The sequence below is a fragment of the Caretta caretta genome, chromosome 16 (genome assembly GCF_965140235.1).
Source record: "Caretta caretta isolate rCarCar2 chromosome 16, rCarCar1.hap1, whole genome shotgun sequence".
Taxonomy (NCBI): domain Eukaryota; kingdom Metazoa; phylum Chordata; order Testudines; family Cheloniidae; genus Caretta; species Caretta caretta.
This window is the reverse complement of record NC_134221.1, coordinates 21,979,213-21,996,601: the sequence shown is the minus strand read 5'-3', so window position 1 is coordinate 21,996,601 and position 17,389 is coordinate 21,979,213. Positions and strand designations below refer to the sequence as shown.

Genomic DNA, 17,389 nt, shown 5'->3' with positions numbered 1-17,389 from the left:
CCGCCCTGTAACCTGTCGTCTTTTGTGTCTAGTTTCTAGCCTGGGGCGGGGCTTTGGAACTGGCTGTGGGGAATGTGGCTCCCCTTGGAAGCACCAGCTGGGGCAGGAGAGATTGAGGCACCCAGAGCCCACGGTGATGGGCACAGTGTGAAGATCTAGAAGGAGGCGGCCTGCACTTGCCAAACCTACAAGGCAGGGCCCTGCTCCGTGGAACTCAGGGTCCAGCTGGGAGAGTGGCTGCTGCTATTCAGGCTGAGCAAACTCCCAACCCCCTGTTGCTCCTGCCCTGTCCCTTTGGGCAGCAGGCAAAGCGCCGGTGCTGGGCGGCAGGCCTGGGCGACTCGTCCAGACAGTGATCTCCAAGGAGGGGTGAGGTGGTGATGCTGTCCTGGGCCAGCCCGGCGCTGGGTGCAGTACGAGAACGTCCTTTTTAACACAGGGTTGTTGCTATTCTCTGTTCTCCAGCCTGCCCGCCTTGCTTGCCCAGAGGCAGCTCTTCCAGCAGCGCTGGTACAGCCCAGCCAGCTCCCCCCTGCACCGCCGCAGGCTCCAGCCCTAGTCTGAGACCTCCGGGAAGGGGGCACGGCCTCGTCCCTTCACTGAGTGGGCCACTTGGGCCACTTGGTCAAGGGTTCCAGCAGGCCTCCCCGTGCTGTGTGCAGCCCGACTGTTCTCCGGACAGGCTCATGCTCCAGGGCCCAGGCCTTGCAGGCAGCATCTCTGACGGGGAGACGTGCTGGAGAACCAGCTCGTACTCCGTACTGCAGTGGCCTAGAGAGCAGTAACCTCAAGGGCTCCCTAAAGCAGCAGCCCTCGCGGGGTTAGGGTTGCGGGGGCCGGAAGAGCCTAAATGCATTTGTTCCTAGGCCTGGTCTGCCCTGGTTGGTTGGTGGCCCCCACTGTTTATTGCTAGGCTGGTGCCTTAGCGCTGGGGAGGAGGCCCCGTGGGACATGCAGCACGTCTCTGCAGGGAGCTGGACCCGGTGCACACCCCGGCAGGCACGCACCCCGGTGGCTCTGCTTGTGTGACTACAACCCATGGCCACACAGAGCCTGTCAGCGTCTCTAGGGAGAGGGAGTGGAGGAAAATGAAGTTTGGCTGACCCCTAGTGGTGGTGTGTAGGAAAACCCACTCTCTGTCTAAGAGACAGACTGGGTGGGATTGCGGTGGAGTTGGGACCATTTAAGGCAGTTAGCAAACTGCCTCCCCCCGCTGCAGGGACTCGCTCTGAATCATGCTGGTGTTTGGAAGTGGGGGCATAAGAATGTGGGGAACAGACAGTGGCATGAAGTCCCTCCCCCTCAGGTTAATCGCAGGAGGAAATTACCCCAGCAAGGTAGCCCGGGAACGCTTGCCCTGATTATGCGCCATTGCTAAGGAGGGAAAGTACCAGGGCGACAAGCTTTTTGTGCCCAGATCTCATGGGATGTTCTGCATTAGGGAGCAGATCAGCAGGCAGCCTGGGAGAACCGGTGCTGGCTGTTCCAGTTGCGAAAACCGTTTGTCAATGACTGCGAATGAGACAGGAGCCAAAGTGAATCTGACAAAGTTCCACGTCATTTTTATTGCCAATAAACCGAAAACGGCTCTTGGAAGGGTTGGAGCCAGGGGCCGCCGGCCCTTTATGGAAGGAGGCTGGAGTCACATTCAGCAGGGGAGGCAGGTTGTCAACAGCACATAAGCCTTCGGTGCACTTATGCCCCTTAGGACTTCAGAACCTCCTACTCTGGCTCACCACAAACTATGGACATGTCAAAATGAGGCCTGCACATGGGCATGTGATTCCCTCGCCTGGGACTACCAATGGGCCACAGCAGTTCTCCAGGCGTTGTCTAATGCACCAGACCCAGGCGTTGCCCATTGAGTGGACTTCACATGAATTCAGAGCCGAGGTGGAGTCTGCTGAAGTAGACCAGGTATTTCACTCCAGCTGACGCTGGCCTGGGATCAGTCCATGCTCCAGGACAGAGCTGTGCTCACTCGGAGGGACTGGCAGACTGCTGTAGACCCCTCTCTGCTGGGGGGAGAGCAAGGGTGTAGTGCTGAGAGTGGGACAGTTGTGGAACTGGCTGGCTCGTCGTTTTTGGCCTTGCACTTCCCTGGGCGTAGGCAGGTCACCTTGCTGCACATCCTGCCCTGTATTGACCTCTTAGCCTGCACCGTGGGCTGTGCGCTCATGCTCGGGCTACCCAGCCATCTCTGCTGGGCCTGCAGCCCTCACCAAAGGTAGTCGCCGAGGTAACAATAACAAAAATGTAGGCCTGTCACTCGAGAGAGCCTGCACGACCCCTGCTCGAAGCAGGACACGGGCCTAGCCAGGAGCAGCAGCTTTGTGGCAAGCTCAAGCCATGAGCAGGAACCAGGGTGGAGTTGGGGGAGATTGATAGGGTAGAAAATGGGCTGGCTTTAACCTGCAGGATTTGTTTCCAAAATCATCCGCCTACACCCCTCCCCCCCCCGGGGCTCTTTGTGGGTCCCTTGGTGTCAGAGAGAGGGAGAGCAGCTTGCTCCCCAGCCGTTCAGCCCACTGCATGCTGCCACCAGCCCCGTCTAAGCTACCCCCGTCCCTGCTGAGCCATGCTCTGAGGACCCATGATGTAGCTTGCAGCCTCCAGCCACCCTGAGCCGGGGAGGGCCCGGGGTCTTTTGTGTGCGTGCTTTTGCCGAGTGTGATACCAATTGTCACCACATGGTGACGCACCAGGCCTGCCCTTTGCCCGCATAGCACCATGAGGCTGTAAGGCGCTAGGGGCCATGGACCACGCTCCCTGCAGCGTCTGCACTGGACGTGGCCCAAGCGCGACTCCGGCCTACCCCATTCAAGGCCAGGTTTATGCTGCAGCCTTCGGCTGCCACAGCTCTGCTGGGCTGGGGCGAGGGGCGGGACGAGAGGTGACCCAACCCCACGGCTGCTCTGGCCACGCCGTTCCTACGGTAGACCCCACAAGCTGGCACAGCTGAGTTTCTACCAGGCTGACGTGTGTCACCTGGGGCGTGGGGTGGGAGGCGGGGGTTGGTACACGGCGATAAAGTGCCGCTCTGCTGGGGTAGACACGACTCCAGTGACGCTGTGGGTTTACATGGGGACGGGGGGCTCCGTCCTTGCTTCTCGGGGCCGGAGTCCCAGCGGGCAGGTCCCCTGTGCCCAGCACGGAGCCCCCAGCGTGGAACGAGGGGCTTTCGGGGCCCTGGTATTTAAAATAAACAAACACACCAGGCACACGCACCAGTGGAAAACTAATCTGTAATTACAGCACCGGCTCCCGTCCGCTTGTCCGGCAACAGGGCGCTGCATGGAAATCCCACGGCGCCGGGAGAGCAGAACACAGCATTTATCGCCTTCCAAGTCCAGTAACAAACCGCCTACCCCTCTGTTGTCCCACCACAAGGTCCGTGTGTTTCCTAGCGGACTGAAATACATCCCAGCTGGAGCTGGCCTGGTCCTTGGTGACAGGCAGCAGAGTCCACGCATCACCAAAGCTGTGCGGGCCGATCCATCCCCTGGATCTAACTCAACAGCCGCCCCTCTTAGTCCTCCCCTCTGCTGATCTCCCGCAAGCCACCCTCCAGCCCAAGGTTCAACACATTCGCCATCCACCCCGCACGTCCTCAGCCAGGGCAGCATCACCCTGGGCACAGACAGCCCAAGGCTGGCACCATGTGAGTCTCCCTCCAGCCTAAAGGAGGGCCCCTGTGGTGCCTAGCCCTTGGGAGCGCGAAGTGGTAACGAAGCCTTGCTCTGACTCCTCTGCCCAGAGCTGCATTTTGCCCCACGCTGCACGGCCCGTCCACCCGCAGCCTGCCCACTTCCCTTACTCCAACCTGCAGAAGCTTTCACCATGCAGTCGGGGGTGGGGGTATATCTGCTTAACCCCACCTTGTCTAAACTGCACCTAACACGGCCCTGGGCCTAGGTTACCCCTTTGCAGCAAAGCTCCCCCAGAGTTCACAGCATGAACATTATGGGCAGCCCCCAACCCCCGCCCCCCACATTTCATTACTCCTAAAAACTGATCCATAACCTGGCAAACCGCCCAAACCTCAGACCAATCCCTCCCCCCATGGTCAGAATGTGCAACAAAGCAGCTGTTTGCACATCAGAGCACAGCTCCTACATGCCTGTGGCTGGGGGGTGGAACGACCCACTACTGACCTGCCTGGGCGAGCGGCCCCCCCCTTCCGAGCTACCCTGGCATGGGCACTCAGAGGAGAGCACTGAGTTCCTCCCATGCAGCAGTCAGCGGGAACACGGCCGAGCTCGATGAGTAGGAGTCGCTTCCACAGTGTGCAGCAGGGACGCTGGAAGCCAATGCTGCAGGGTGAGGTGCTCAGAGCAGACTCCCCAGGGCGCAGGAAGAAGCCCCTCGCTGTCCCCAGTAGGATGCACAGCCCCCGTCACATGCATACAAGCTGGGCTGCAAGGCTGGGAGGGTCTGGTGGCCATACTACAAATGAAACGAGGTGCCTCCTGCCCCTCCATTCCCAGGAGGGCCTGGGGGTGGGGGAAGTGGCTAGCAATGGATTTTTAGCATCAGCAGCCCTCCCAATCAAACCCTTAGATGGCTTGGGTCTGGAAGCCAGTGCAGTGACCTCTATAAGGGATGGTCCCAATCCCTACTAGGGGGGATACAGTGAACTCTCAGGCCTTGGTAACAGTGGCTGGATTAGTCTGTACCCAGCTATTTATGCCCCTACCAAACAGCAGCTGTTCTTCGTGTCCCGTTAGCCAATGGGGATCAGTATGAGAAGGGAACAGACCCCTGGAACCAGCATAACAGGTCCACATCCTGGACCTGTCTGTCCCCGTCAGATGCAGATTGCTTTGCGGAGACCAGTGGACTTGGATTGTCAATCAACCCAGGGTCATAGTGCTGCACGGACCGCTTCCAAGGGTATTCTCCAGCCTAGTCTCCCCCTTCGCAGCTGGGGCTGCCTTGGGCATTTCAAAGAGCCTGCCAGCACCCCATCCTGCTCTGCCTGCTCCCAGCCCTATCGCTGCAGAGTTTCCTGTTCAAGCAGCTAATACATATTAAAGCTGATTCAATTCTCAAGTGGTCAGGAGTGGAGCATCGGAGGATTTGCACTTGTGCCCCTCTCCTCTGGGCCCCTGTTCTGTTTGGGGCTTGCTAGGCAGTATCTAATACCCCCCAGCCAAGAGACTCCTATCGCACAGTTTGGGGGAACGCTGCTTGTCACAAGTCAGACACCAGTGCTGGTGAAGCGGGGGAGGCTAGACCTGGGCCCCGGCTGGGCTTAGCAGCAAGGGAGCAAACACAGACTGGCCTCCTCTGGCCAGGGTAAACAAGCGTCACCTGCCCTGGCCCCACAGCCAGTTTAGTGGGGCAGCAGCCCTGGGGCATCCCAGCCGGAGAGCAGTGGGAATGGCAGGTTGGGGTGTGGCGCTCCATGGGCGGAGGATGGCGCTGTCCGGCAGACACAGCAGCCGACCATGACTGGGGCAGGGAGAGTCATGGCAGCAAAGGAGCAGCGCCCTTCTAGAGCAGCGGGGCAGCGTTTCAGAGGGGTACCCTGCTGCGTGTGCATCACTGGACTGTGCCCGTGGCAGGCCGGCTGGACGAGGAGAGGCCCTCGGCCACCAGAGGGCTTGAAGGATGGTTGTAGCATTGCTCTCCAAGCCAATGTCTGCAGCCCACGGCCTGTGACCACTTGGGGGGCTCCAGGGGGCCTGGACTAACCCGGCCTCGTCCTGTAGCACCCAGCAGCCTGTTGGAGAGGGTGCTACAAAGCCAGCCTAGCTGCTACGTGTTGCAGAAAAGCCAGGGGAAGCAAACTGCTTCCTGGGCTGAGTACTAAGAACTCTAGTTACCCTGAGGTCTGTGCCAATCTAAATTCTAACATCGGGTAGTGATGGCACCTGCCAGTTAACTGGGAGGCTAAGCAGGGACCCTGCTGAGCCCCATGACCTCATCCACCTCATTCTCCAGCAGCTCATCCTCCGAGAAGCTGATGTGTAAGCATGTTTTGGTGCCTGTGGAGGAGAACAGCAAGGTGCTGTCCATGGTGCAGGCCATGTCTGCCGGGTCTCTCACTGGGTTCTTGCTAGCCATGTCTCCAGGTGCAGGGGCCTCTTCTGAAAGATGGCAGGTGCCAGACATGGGGGAAGCATGGCTGTTCTTGCCAGTCCTGTCCTTGCCCCATGCTGGCCGGGCCCCCTGGTTGGGGAAGAGCTCTGTGCCAGGGGCAGGAGTCCTGACGTCCGACTCGAACTCCGAGCTGGCGAGCGAGCAGGTGGTGACGTTGGTGAGACTGGATGCATTGGGGCTGGGCAGCGTCGTGGGAGCAGCGTTCTCAGGCTTGGGTTCCACCTCCAGGCTCGGGGAGGTCTTGCTCGACCTCTTCCGCAGGATGGCTGGGGGCGGGTTGAGCTTAGGGATGGGCTGCTGCAACCTTGAGAGCACAGAGCAAAGAGATGTCCATGTCTAAGCACGTCTCTGCTGAGGCTCTGGGCTCAGCTGCAAGAGATCTCAGAGGCCAGCTGCCTTCTTACAACCCTGCGGTAGCTACATCGGGGGGCAGGGGGGACCTGCAGCACCTCCCGCCCAGCCCCCTGGTCGCTCCTGGGGCCATGGGGGCAGTGTGAGGGGGAAGCAGGCTGGGGACTGAGCCCCACCCCCGCTGTCCCCAGCTCTGTGCAGAGACAGGGAAGCTCCAGCCGTGCCCGCAGGGGCCGGTGTGAAGGAGCCAGGAATGCGCTCACCCTGTCCTCTTCCTGTTCCTTTTTGGGTTAAGTTGTGCTCCACAGCCCCCAGCGCTCGTGGGTGGTCACAGCTGCCTGGCCCCTGGGCAAGACTCGCCTGCCTTTCTCCATTGCAGGCTACCGGGGAGCGTGGCCTGGCCCAGCCCCCGGGCTTGCCAAGGCCACTGGCCCAGACTCCGCGCTGAACGGAGCAGCCAGCAAGTGGGGGAGGGTCCCTGCTCCTCCCACTGCCTCGGACTAAGTGTGGGTGGCTGTTAACCAGCTGGGGGGAACAGGGAGACCGACCTACCTCTCATCCTCTGCTCTGCTGCTCGGGTCGCCTGCCTTCTGCCTGCCGCCACCATTGAGCAGAGCCTGGTCGCTGACCTCGGAGCCCTCCACCTGCCGGTGGAGACCATCCTGCCCCTCCAGCACCACCAGGTGCTCGTCCCCGTCCGTGGCAGTAGGGCCCCTGCTGCCTTTCTCCAGGCTCAGGAGGTTGAGGTAGGAGGCACTAGTGCCCAGCAGAGCCAGCGAGCCAGGGGCCAGCGGGCTGCCCAGGACACTGGCTGGGGTGGAGGTGGAGGGCAGGTTGAGTTCCAGGCTGTAATGGTTCTTCAGGTTCAGAGACAGGGACTGAGCCAGGGACAGGTTCTGCAAGGATCTGTCAACTGCCAAGGCAAAGAGAAGCAGCCTGGGTAAAGTGTTACCAGCCCCTAGCCGTGACGCTTCCCCGAGGCCCAGCCGCTCCCCTCAGGGCCTGGTCAGGCCCAGCAAAGGTGGGGCGGGGAGAGAGGGGGCTTGGCGGCCTTGGCCCCTATCAGTGAAGGCAGGGGCCTCTGCTGGCACAGGGAGATTAGAGCAGCCCTGGTCCAAAGCCAGCACAGGCTCCAGCCCCAGCTAGCCAGGCCCGCTTCCCTCCTCCTGCATGGGGAGAGGGAGAAAGAGGATGGCTGCCTGGGGCCAGAGTTGGCTTTGCACGTGTCCCCCACCACACTCTCTGCCATTAGCCCCTCTGGGGCTGGTCAGAGGCTCTGTGAGTTGCGTTGGGTCTCAGTTTGCAGCAGCCATCTGTCTGCAGCATAAAATAACAAACCCACAACCAGCTGCCAGCCGCAGGGACTGCATGGCCCCTGGCTGGAGGATGTGCAGGCTGAGCTGCCCTGCCCTCGGGGTCGGGATGGTGTACACGGGCAGGGCAGATGGGAGCTCGCTCTGCTCTGTGGACAGAGGCCAGCAGTCTCCGGAACTGCCAACCCAGTGCCGCTCACAAGCACTGAAGGCCCATGGTCGTCTCAGGCCTGAGGAGCTGCCGTGTGAAGCAGTGGAATTGGCCTTGGAACGACCGTGGGGCTAGGCCCAGGGTGGAGAGGCTGAGGTCTGGCATTTGGTTCCCATCCTGACATCTGACCAGACTCCCTCCATTCCCCATCTATGAAACGGGGTCAGAACTTCTCCTCTCCAGCGGGCTCCTCGGGGATTGGCGTACCCATATTGCAGTGCACAGGGGCACCTTTCATCTCCCATGTTAACACCCCCCTGCCTGCACCCCGGCTGAGAGCACAAAGGCTGGCTGGAACTCGGAGCGGCCTCCCTGCCTTGCTCAGCACCAGATGCTCATGAGGGGTGGAGGTGGGGATTCTCCATAGCAGCCTGCCACCCTACCAAGGACAGGTGTATTCCATAAACTGGGCAAAGGCAGGGGCTGGCCTGGCAGAGAAGGAGGGGGGTTACCGGAGGCTGCCTGCAGCAGGGTCCAGACCCCGCCAAGAGCTGCAGCCCCATACACAGGGGCTGGAAATGGGAGCAGACGTTTCCCCACCAACAAGCAGCAAATTCTCATCCAGGCCAAAGTGTCACCAGCGCCATCACTGCTCAGGCTACTGGGCAGAACTGGGCCCTGGCAGGGAGCCAGCAAAGAGCCCTCTGCCCTGATTCGGTGCTATGCCGCGCTGCAGCCCATGCTGGGGCAGGGCAAAACCAGCGTGGCAGGGAGGGTGCTGGATTAGAGCAATTCATGGCTGGAGCCAGCTCGGTCCCAGCAGCGTTTGCTTCCTGGGCTGACTCAGGGAAACGCTGGGGCTCTGGGCTGGATGAGCTTGTGGGCTGGGGAGGGCTCTGTGGCCAGAGTCCCCATGCCCTGGAGTGCCCCTAATGAGAGCACTGTCCTCTCCTTCGCTCTCAGCATCTGCCTGTAGGAGTCGAGTTGGGATGTTCTCAGCAGCTCCCCCTGGCTGTGGGCTGGAGAGATGTCCCGGCCTCTCAGCCCCACCACTGTCGGGAGGCTCTATAAGCACCACCACCACCCCCACGCCCTCCTACCTGGCTGTCTGTGCTGCACCTTGATCTCCAGCTCCTTCAGCTGCTTCACCAGCAGGGAGACGTGCTGCAGCAGGTCGCGGTTGGTCAGCAGCAGCTGGCGCACCCGGGCCTGAGCCTCGATGCGGGCGGCTGTTTCGGCAGCCAGCTGGTCTTTCAGCAGCTGCACCTGCAGGGTCAGGAGACGCCGATACGTCACCTTCTCCTGGGGAATGGCCAGGCCGCAGCTACGCTGCCCGCAGCTCCAGGGGTGCACGGCAACAACCCAGACCTGCACCCTGGCTCCCTTCTGTATGAATCTCTCTCCCAACCCCAGTCCGAGTCTGCAGAGTGGGAAAGTTTCTGTAATTTGGCTAGGATCTTTTTTTTTGACAAACTTGAGTCTGTTCTTTCTCCTCAGGTCTCCCCCTCTCTTTCTGACAGCCCAGGGTCTGGTCCCAGCTGGGTGAGCTCTGCCTTCAGAACAGATACTCCCACTGTGCACTTCATGCAGCATAGGTTGCTGCCACCTTAAAAACCAGGGCCCTGTCTGCCCTGTGTGACTCCTAAATATCCCAGGGCAGATTCTTTGGAAGCGGGGGCGTGCTCTTGTCCAAAACGGCCCCCTCACTCCGGCTGTGCAGTGAACTAGGGCCCACGCCACGGGCGGCTGCATGTCAGTGGGGCAGCATGCACGGAGGTTGCAAAGCCCTTTGTGCTTTGTTGCTTCCACAGGAACTGGCTGCTCCCCTGCAGGGAAGCCCTCCTTTATCTCCCTTCCCCCTACAAAAGGAAGGAAATCCACAATGAAATATGTCTGAGGGCCTGGGAATTCCAGAGGCTCCGGGACAGTTCGGCCCCACAGAGGCAGCTTCTGCAGGCTGTAGTCAGCCCCCCTGCAATACCTTGTCCCCTCCATGTACATACCCACCCCCCGAAGCTAACAGTGAGATGCATATTTGCACACCCAGGGTAGACGAGGCTGCTCCGGCCCTGTCTTTCTCTGTCAGCAGCCGAAACCAGGCAAACTCATTGACCCCCGCCTGGCGGCTGCGGTGTCAGGCCGAGTGGCTGAGGCGGTTGTGATGCGACGGCTGCTGGGGGGCTGACCGTCCGCCCGCCATACGTAGGGGAACGTGCTGTGGAATAGCGATGCAAAGGTAAGAGCTGGGACTCTTCCTTCTGAGCTAAAGCTATCCCCTCCCTCGATGGGCCATGCCAGAGCCCCTCCAATGGAGCCTAGTCCCCACCTTGTTGGTTTAGGTGAGTAGGTGCTGGAAGGTGGTCCCTGCCCATCAAGTACTGGCTGGATTAAGAAATTAACGATAGGTTTAAAAAAAGAGCAGCCCCCTGGTACAGCAGCTAGTTGGGGATTATGACTAAGGCTAAGATTTTGTCATGGTTATTTTTGGTAAAAGTCACGGACAGGTCACGGGCAACAAACAAAAATTCATGGAGCCCGTGACTTTTACTAAAACTGACCGTACAAGCTGCGGCAGAGGTGTACAGCTCCAGCTGCAGCCCCCACTACAAGCCGCAGGGCAGGGGCTCATGGCCCCGGTGGCGGCCCCCACCGCGGGGCTGTGTGAAGAACGTAGCCCTGGCTCCAGCTGAAGCTGAAGAAGTCACGGAGGTCCAGTAAAGTGGGGGCAAAAGACTTATCTGGCTTCAACACTAAGCTTGATAAGTTTATGGATGGGATGATATGATGGGATAGCCTAATTTTGGCAATTAATTGATCTTCGACTATTAAAGGTAGATATGCCCTACGGCCAGTGATGGGACGTTAGATGGTGTGGGATCTGAGTTACTACAAAGAATTCTTTCCTGGGTGTCTGGCTGGCGAGTCTTGCCCACATGCTCAGGGTTTAGCTATCACCATATTTGGGGTCGGAAAGGAATTTTCCTCCAGGGCAGATTGGCAGAGGCCCTGGGGGTTTTTCGCCTTCCTCTGCAGCGTGGGGCACGGGTCACTTGCTGGAGGATTCTCTGCACCTTGAAGTCTTTAAACCACGATTTGAGGACTTCAATAGCTCAGACATAGGTGAGAGGTTTGTTACAGGAGTGGGTGGGTGAGATTCTGTGGCGTGCGTTATGCAGGAGGTCAGACTAGACGATCATAATGGTCCCTTCTGACCTTAAAGTCTACGATTCTATGAAGTCATGTAGTCCGTGACTGCCATGGCCTCCGTGACTAAATCGTAGCCTTAATTATGACTTCTGGGTTCTAGACCCACCTCTGACATGGACCTTTTTTTTTTTTTTTGCTGGAGGGGGAGAAGGAGAGACTGTGCCTCAGTTCAGATGCTAAGGGCCACGTTCCACCCCGGATTGCTCTGCAAGACTCCCAGGGGCCCCAGCCAGGGAACAGAGCACGGAGCAGTGAAGGGCTTGAGTTATCCAATGGCTAATTCAGCTGGGCTAGTAGGAAAAGGAACCTTGAACAAGGCAGAGGAAATGGTTGCCAGTCAAAGGTCAGTAAGTGGAGAGAGAGAGAGTGTGTGTGTGTGATCCCCCCCCCACCCCGAAACAGGGCTGCGGAGCCCCTTACCTGTGCCACAGCCACCTGGGTCTGCTGCTGCTGCTGCAGTAGCTGATGCTGGAGGAGCTGCAGGCAGTGCTGAGATGCCAGGGGGGCTGCCGAGGCAGAGGAGCAGGGGCTGCTTGCACTCAGCAGTTGCTGGGACACAGAGGGGTAGATGGAGCAGTTTTCGGCATCCTGGGCACAAAGAAACGGGCTTAGTGACACGAGTGTAGCAGTTCCCAGATCAGCTGTTGCTGAGACTTGGGCCTTGTTTACCATGGAGGGTGGGCTCTGGCTAGAGTCGTTGGTCCTGCTCCCTAGCGTAGGCAGGCAAAGCTACTCTTTGCACTGGTGCAGCGTACCCCAGCAGCACTGCACTGATGTACTATGCAGCTTAAACCGGTTTTGCTTATCCATAGTTGGGGTGTGCACCAGTGCCTGGCTACTGACACTTGAAAACCCTAGTGTGGACGAGGCCTTCAGTATGTTGAACAATGTGCTGAAGCAAGAACAGGATCCTGCTGTTTGGCGCTGTACATGTGTATGCACCTGCTCTCCCGGCTCCAAAGGGAGTACGTTTTCCAGTGACACCACTTGCAATGAGTAACATCCCTGTGTGCATGTGTGTTTATGTGGCGCTCAGAATCGGAATGCAGGGTTTATGTCCCCTGGTACCTTCCCCTACTGGGAAGCAGTGGCAGAAAGTGGCTTGAATCTCCCAGCAAACACCCAATGGGAGCTAGTCTCCAAAATGCTCCAGCTGCCCAGAATCACCGACAGATACTAGGAATTTTGCTGTTTGGCAGCCAGAAACGTTTGCCTCCATTAAAGTGAATGATGGCAGATGGACTTGAGCCAGATCCGTTAGAGTATTAAGACACTGCAGGCAGACAACATTAATAATTAAGCAAAGCAGGCTTCCTCCCCCTCCAGTAAACCTCAGAGACCCAAGCCCCACCCCTGTCAGATCACTGGAAATTAAAATGACACTGGAGAGTAAATCTGACTGATTTCAGAGCTGCCTTTCTGGCTCATAGGTGAATGGAGGTGAATTTCCCTCTCTCGTGCTGGGCAGTTTCAGAACCCACAGGAGTTTTACACTCTCTCTCTCTCTCTCTCACTTAAACCCTAGCCCCCTGGGTTAATGCTCTCCTGCCTCACCGTCCTAAATCAGCCCTTGTTTATACACTGCGGAGTGGCTCACTCTTCAAAGCAATCAATTAAAGCTTGGTTCTCTGGACACAGCACTCTAGGGTCACTCTTTTTAACCCTAGTCAAATGGACCACTAACAAAATACCGTCAGGTTTAGCCCGCTGGGTGCCCTCCGAAAGGAAACCCAGATTTAGAGGGGAGAAGTTCATTGGTGATTGAGAACCAGAGCTGTCAACTTGCAGCCGGGTAAGAGAGGGCGTCCCCTCATTGCTCGGCGGCACCTTTCATCCCCATGGCTCCCAAGGCTTTAGCAAAGAAGCCAGCCCTGCACAGGCTGTGAGGGTCCCCCCCGATGACACACTGCGACTACGCAGTGGCCACGGGTGTCGAGCACGCAGCAATGCGTGAGGCAGGAGGTGATTGTCACAGCCCAGGAAAGGTGGAGGAAGAATGTAAAGAGACAGAATGTAGCTCTCAGAGGGAATACCTCATTTAGCAAGGCCTGAGGTTAACACCATTACTCCTGTGAAAAACTCCAGGGTGTCTTCAGTGGGCAGCAGTACCCCCAGACAGCGATGCCTCAAACAGCACATGCTCTCCACGGAGGGGAACGAGCCACGTGCTGCTAACCACCAACACGCCACGCGTGGCAGTGAGCTGGTGCTCCTGGGAGGGACCCTGCTACAATCACTAGGGAAGTTGACGCGATGGCATTACAGACTGGCGAAGCTTCTCCACTTTTAGGAAGAGGAGGCCCACGCCAATGCATGGCTCTGGCCCAGGAGCTTCCAGGCAGGGTGGGAGTGACAGCGTTGGGCTACACGATGTGTTTGCGCATTCTCTACTGGGAGGTGGTTCAGATCAGGCTCTCTAATGTACCCTTCAGGGAGCCGGGGGGGCGGTGCCATTCCTCTCTTGGCTACGAAGGATTTCCACAGCGCCTCTCTAGTGGGACACCTGCAAGTCAAGGGTGTAAAACAAAATCGCATTCCACCTGGGAAGAAAAAGTGACCTCCCTGTAGAGAGAAGCCAGTCTTGTCAGCCTGCGGCAGCTCCCACTAACCCACTCTGTCCTGGGGAAGTGCATGGAGCCATGGCCAACCAGTCCCACTCGCCCTAAAAATTTGCATTTAAAATTCATTTCCTTCCCTTGGCTGGCGCAATGCAAGCAGCTGCAGGTGCTCCAGTGCCCAGCTGGACTAGGGCCAGTTCTGGATATCAGTCATTCAGACAGATCACCTTTGGAAGCCAAACCCTTGGAAATACCTGCAGTCCAAGCCAATGACACACATCCCATTTTCATCTGTTTCACTAGTCACTTTCAGCCAGACTCAGCAAGTGATGTGAGCATTTCAGTCAGCCAGGAAATGCTCACCGAAACAAATCTTCGGCTCAGTTTTTCATTATACATTATGTCAGTTTAATAGCAACATATTCACTGTGTGAGTTCAACACTGCGACACAGCTGTCTCCAGCACCTCTCTGGACACCACTATTTAGCAACTGGGCTAGGAAAGGGACACAGGAATTCCCATAGCAGATCAGATGTGGTCCATCCAGCCTGGTATCCTTTTTCCATCAGTGACCAGTACTTGATTCTTCAGAGCAAGGTGCAAGAAAACCAGACTGGACAACTGCAGAATAATCTGCTTACAGGGGAAGCTTTTTCCTAAATTATATCAGTTAGTTGGACATCTTATTGCCTAAAGAATGAGGATTTATAGTCCTTAGTTTTGGTCCTGTTTAACATTAACAGTGTGGGGTGTTCTCTTTAGCCACACAAAAATCTAACCCCTTTTAAAAACCTGCTGAGCTCTTGGCCTTAGTGATATCTTGTGGCAGCAAGTTCCACAGGTTAATGATGCAAACCCACCCTGGAAGGCCAGCTGTTTGCAGTTGCTGCATTCCCTGTTTGTTGCTCCTCTTCACTTCCCAGTGACCAGCTGCAGTGAGCCAATGGGAAATTACATTCTGTATAGCAAGTCCTACAGGAACAGTCCTCTATCAGGATGCTTTAGAGACATTAATGGAGCCTCAGATCTGCCGGACAGTGCATGCCCTGCAGGCAAGATATGCAGCGTGTAGGATGGAGCTGGGGAAGCCTGGACAGGTGGCTACCTGACCTGCCTCTCTACTGCAGCTTTCAAAGGAAGGGGCTGTCCTGCTGGCTTTCTGCCCAGGGACATGCTGAAACGAAGGCAGTTTAGCGTCCCGTGACTGCTGTTGCTGTGAACTGCCCTCCTGAGCGAGGCTGTGGAATGAACCCCCAGAAGAAAATGCGTCATATCAGCGAATGGGCGTCACTATCAAATTCCCCCCAGCTCCGCCCGTTATTACCTGACAGCTCTGTCCGGATTTCAGGATGCCCAGCTCCCCCATGGGGGAGGGCAGCTCTTCAGCGCCCCTCTCAGACAGACCGATGCCATCGGAGTCCACGTCAGCCTCATCGACATCCACGATCTTGGCTCCCCCCTGCTGGTGAACTTCAAGGGTGAGAGTAAAACAAATGAAGGAACCACAATGTGAGCAGATCAGAGCAAGGAGACTGAGTGGCAGGGCCGGGCTGGCAGGAGAAGGGAGAGCAGCTAAAGACTAGTTTGGCTTTCCTTAGCCATCTCCACGTGTTGGAGCAAAGTTAACGGACAGGAAAAGTGCCTTGGAGGGTCAGTGCAGCACGGGGCTGGGCCAAGTCCTCAGCCCCTCAGGGCTGTGTCCACATGGGGGATACTTCCCTCCTCTGGATGTTTTTAAGGCACTCTGCTTCGTTGCACTGAAGGGGCTGGAGCAGCAGAGTCTGTAAAATGCACGTTCTCTGGGCCGTGAGCCCAGCTGCGGACATAACCCATGGTCAGGGTTAGCACCAAGACAGCGATGCATCACCAGAGACTGTCCCCCACCCGAGAGCACCCAGTGCGCCAGCTGCCTCGGGAGGGGGCTCTGCAGGTGTCCCCGGGGAGCTGTCACCTTCTAGAGGCTGCTCTTCCACAGACTTGTCACTGGCGCCGTCCGCCTGTCCATCCGCGTTCTGCAGTGCGTGCTGCAGGCTCAGCTTGTGACACACCTCGAAGGCCTGGCCCACTGTCCGCACCACCCGCATGGCCTGGCTCTGGGGAGCAGATGGTTAGAGCCCTTTGGAGCAGGAGCTTTGCCACAGGTTATATCACGGAGCAGAAACCAGCCGTTCCCAGGAGACTCCTGCTATTCCCTGCTTCCCACCACGGCTCTGCTGATGGGGAGCCATCCCTCCACATCCCAAAACAGAGCCTGGGCCCGCCTGGAGAGCCAAACTCCCCCCTGCCCAAAAGGGAGCCTTCTAGGCACACTTAGCAGCATGCAGGCCCCAGGAACCTCCATAAGGCTGCTCTGGGGCAGCGGTATTTAGGAGGCATCAGATAATAGGGACTAGAGCAGCACTAATCACTTCCCGTTTTGAAATGCAGCTGCCTCTGACTGGAGCTCCCAATTCTCTGCACAGATAATTCTACATCCCTTTGTGCCATTGTCTCCCCAGACAATGGAGTTTTACTCCTGGCTCCCTGACAGACTTTATTCCTTGGTTTGCTAGGTCTGGAGCGTCCTCTGGACAGTTATCTGTGTGAAGGGGCTGGGGCAGTGTCCTTCCTAGAGCTGCACTGTACGATTGTCTGCTAGAGAGAGTTTGGGGGAGTGCAGGCAAGCCTGAGTTGGATAAACTTTAACTTCTGCAGCCACTGCATTGGGAAGCGTTAGTCGGGATGGAGATACGTTTAAGCCAAAGTTAATGAGCCTACTGATGTTGTTCAGCGTCCCTAGTAGTCTGCTATAAATGGGATAATTAACCCTACAATATGTCCTTTGTTCTCCGGGTAAAATCCAGGGTGAATTCTCAGCAAGACTCACTTGCCCCTTCGCTCTGCCAAGTACCCATCAGGGATTGGGGGGGGGTTTCCTCCCGGGATAACCCAGACCGTTACAAAGGATACACGCCTCTGAAAAGCTAGTCACTGCAAATGACCCACCGCACCTTCTTTTTGGATTTGAAAACGTTGCATCTGAAGGAGTTGTTGGCGCCATCCCTTGCAATGTAACTGAAAATCTTTAGGTCCTGCGAGTCGTGCGACACGTAGAAGATTCTAGTTAGAAAAGACACAGAGTGAATCAGAGACACTAAGCGTGGCAAAAATCTAGATTCCAGTATAGCAAACAGGACACGGGAATCAAACCATCCAAAGTCAGGATCAGGCACAGAGCGGCTAGTCAAAAGGATCCCGGGGCAAAGGAAAAATAGGAACAGCCCCACGGGTCTGGAAGAGAGATTCCTCTTTCCTTCCACAATTAGCAAGGCCAGCGAGCAGCTAGTAAGATGGCACTTTGCATGTCTGAGAGAAATCACCTGTTTCTAAAGCGGGTACAAACTCTAAAAAGCTACAGCATTAGAGACCAAGCATCTCCCTAGCTCCTGACAGTGAATCTAGTCTCCAGCTGCCGCACCAGGTGTTCTAACATCTAAAGTCACATTGTGCCTAGCACTCAGTCAGCCCAGTGACATCTGGGCTAGGAAGTTACAGGGGGTGTTTCGGGCCCTTCCTGTCACATCAAAGGGAACAGGAACAGTCTGCATTTTGCTCTGCTATGGTAGCAGAAATAGCCCTTCCTCTTTTAACCTTCAGCCATTAGCCTCCACGTGTTCACCTGTTCTGCTTCAGCCCTCGTCAGCTGAGTGAGCTCTGCCACACA

General features: G+C 57.1%; 1 protein-coding gene across 3 annotated transcripts in view; it reads right to left on the bottom strand.

Moving 5' to 3' along the window:
• Positions 1 to 3,225: 3,225 nt before the first annotated feature.
• The window catches only part of LOC125623645 (carboxyl-terminal PDZ ligand of neuronal nitric oxide synthase protein), a 59,818-nt gene continuing 45,654 nt past the window's right edge, over positions 3,226 to 17,389 (bottom strand). For all 3 annotated transcript variants that reach the window (XM_048823305.2, XM_048823304.2, XM_075120303.1), the window contains 7 exons: positions 16,677 to 16,785; positions 15,638 to 15,779; positions 15,011 to 15,156; positions 11,548 to 11,715; positions 9,021 to 9,186; positions 7,009 to 7,369; positions 3,226 to 6,409 (listed from right to left, as the gene is read on the bottom strand). In XM_048823305.2, the coding sequence (XP_048679262.1) occupies positions 5,896 to 6,409; positions 7,009 to 7,369; positions 9,021 to 9,186; positions 11,548 to 11,715; positions 15,011 to 15,156; positions 15,638 to 15,779; positions 16,677 to 16,785 (1,606 nt within the window). In that variant the 3' untranslated portion in view covers positions 3,226 to 5,895. The remainder of the gene's footprint in view (positions 6,410 to 7,008; positions 7,370 to 9,020; positions 9,187 to 11,547; positions 11,716 to 15,010; positions 15,157 to 15,637; positions 15,780 to 16,676; positions 16,786 to 17,389) is intronic.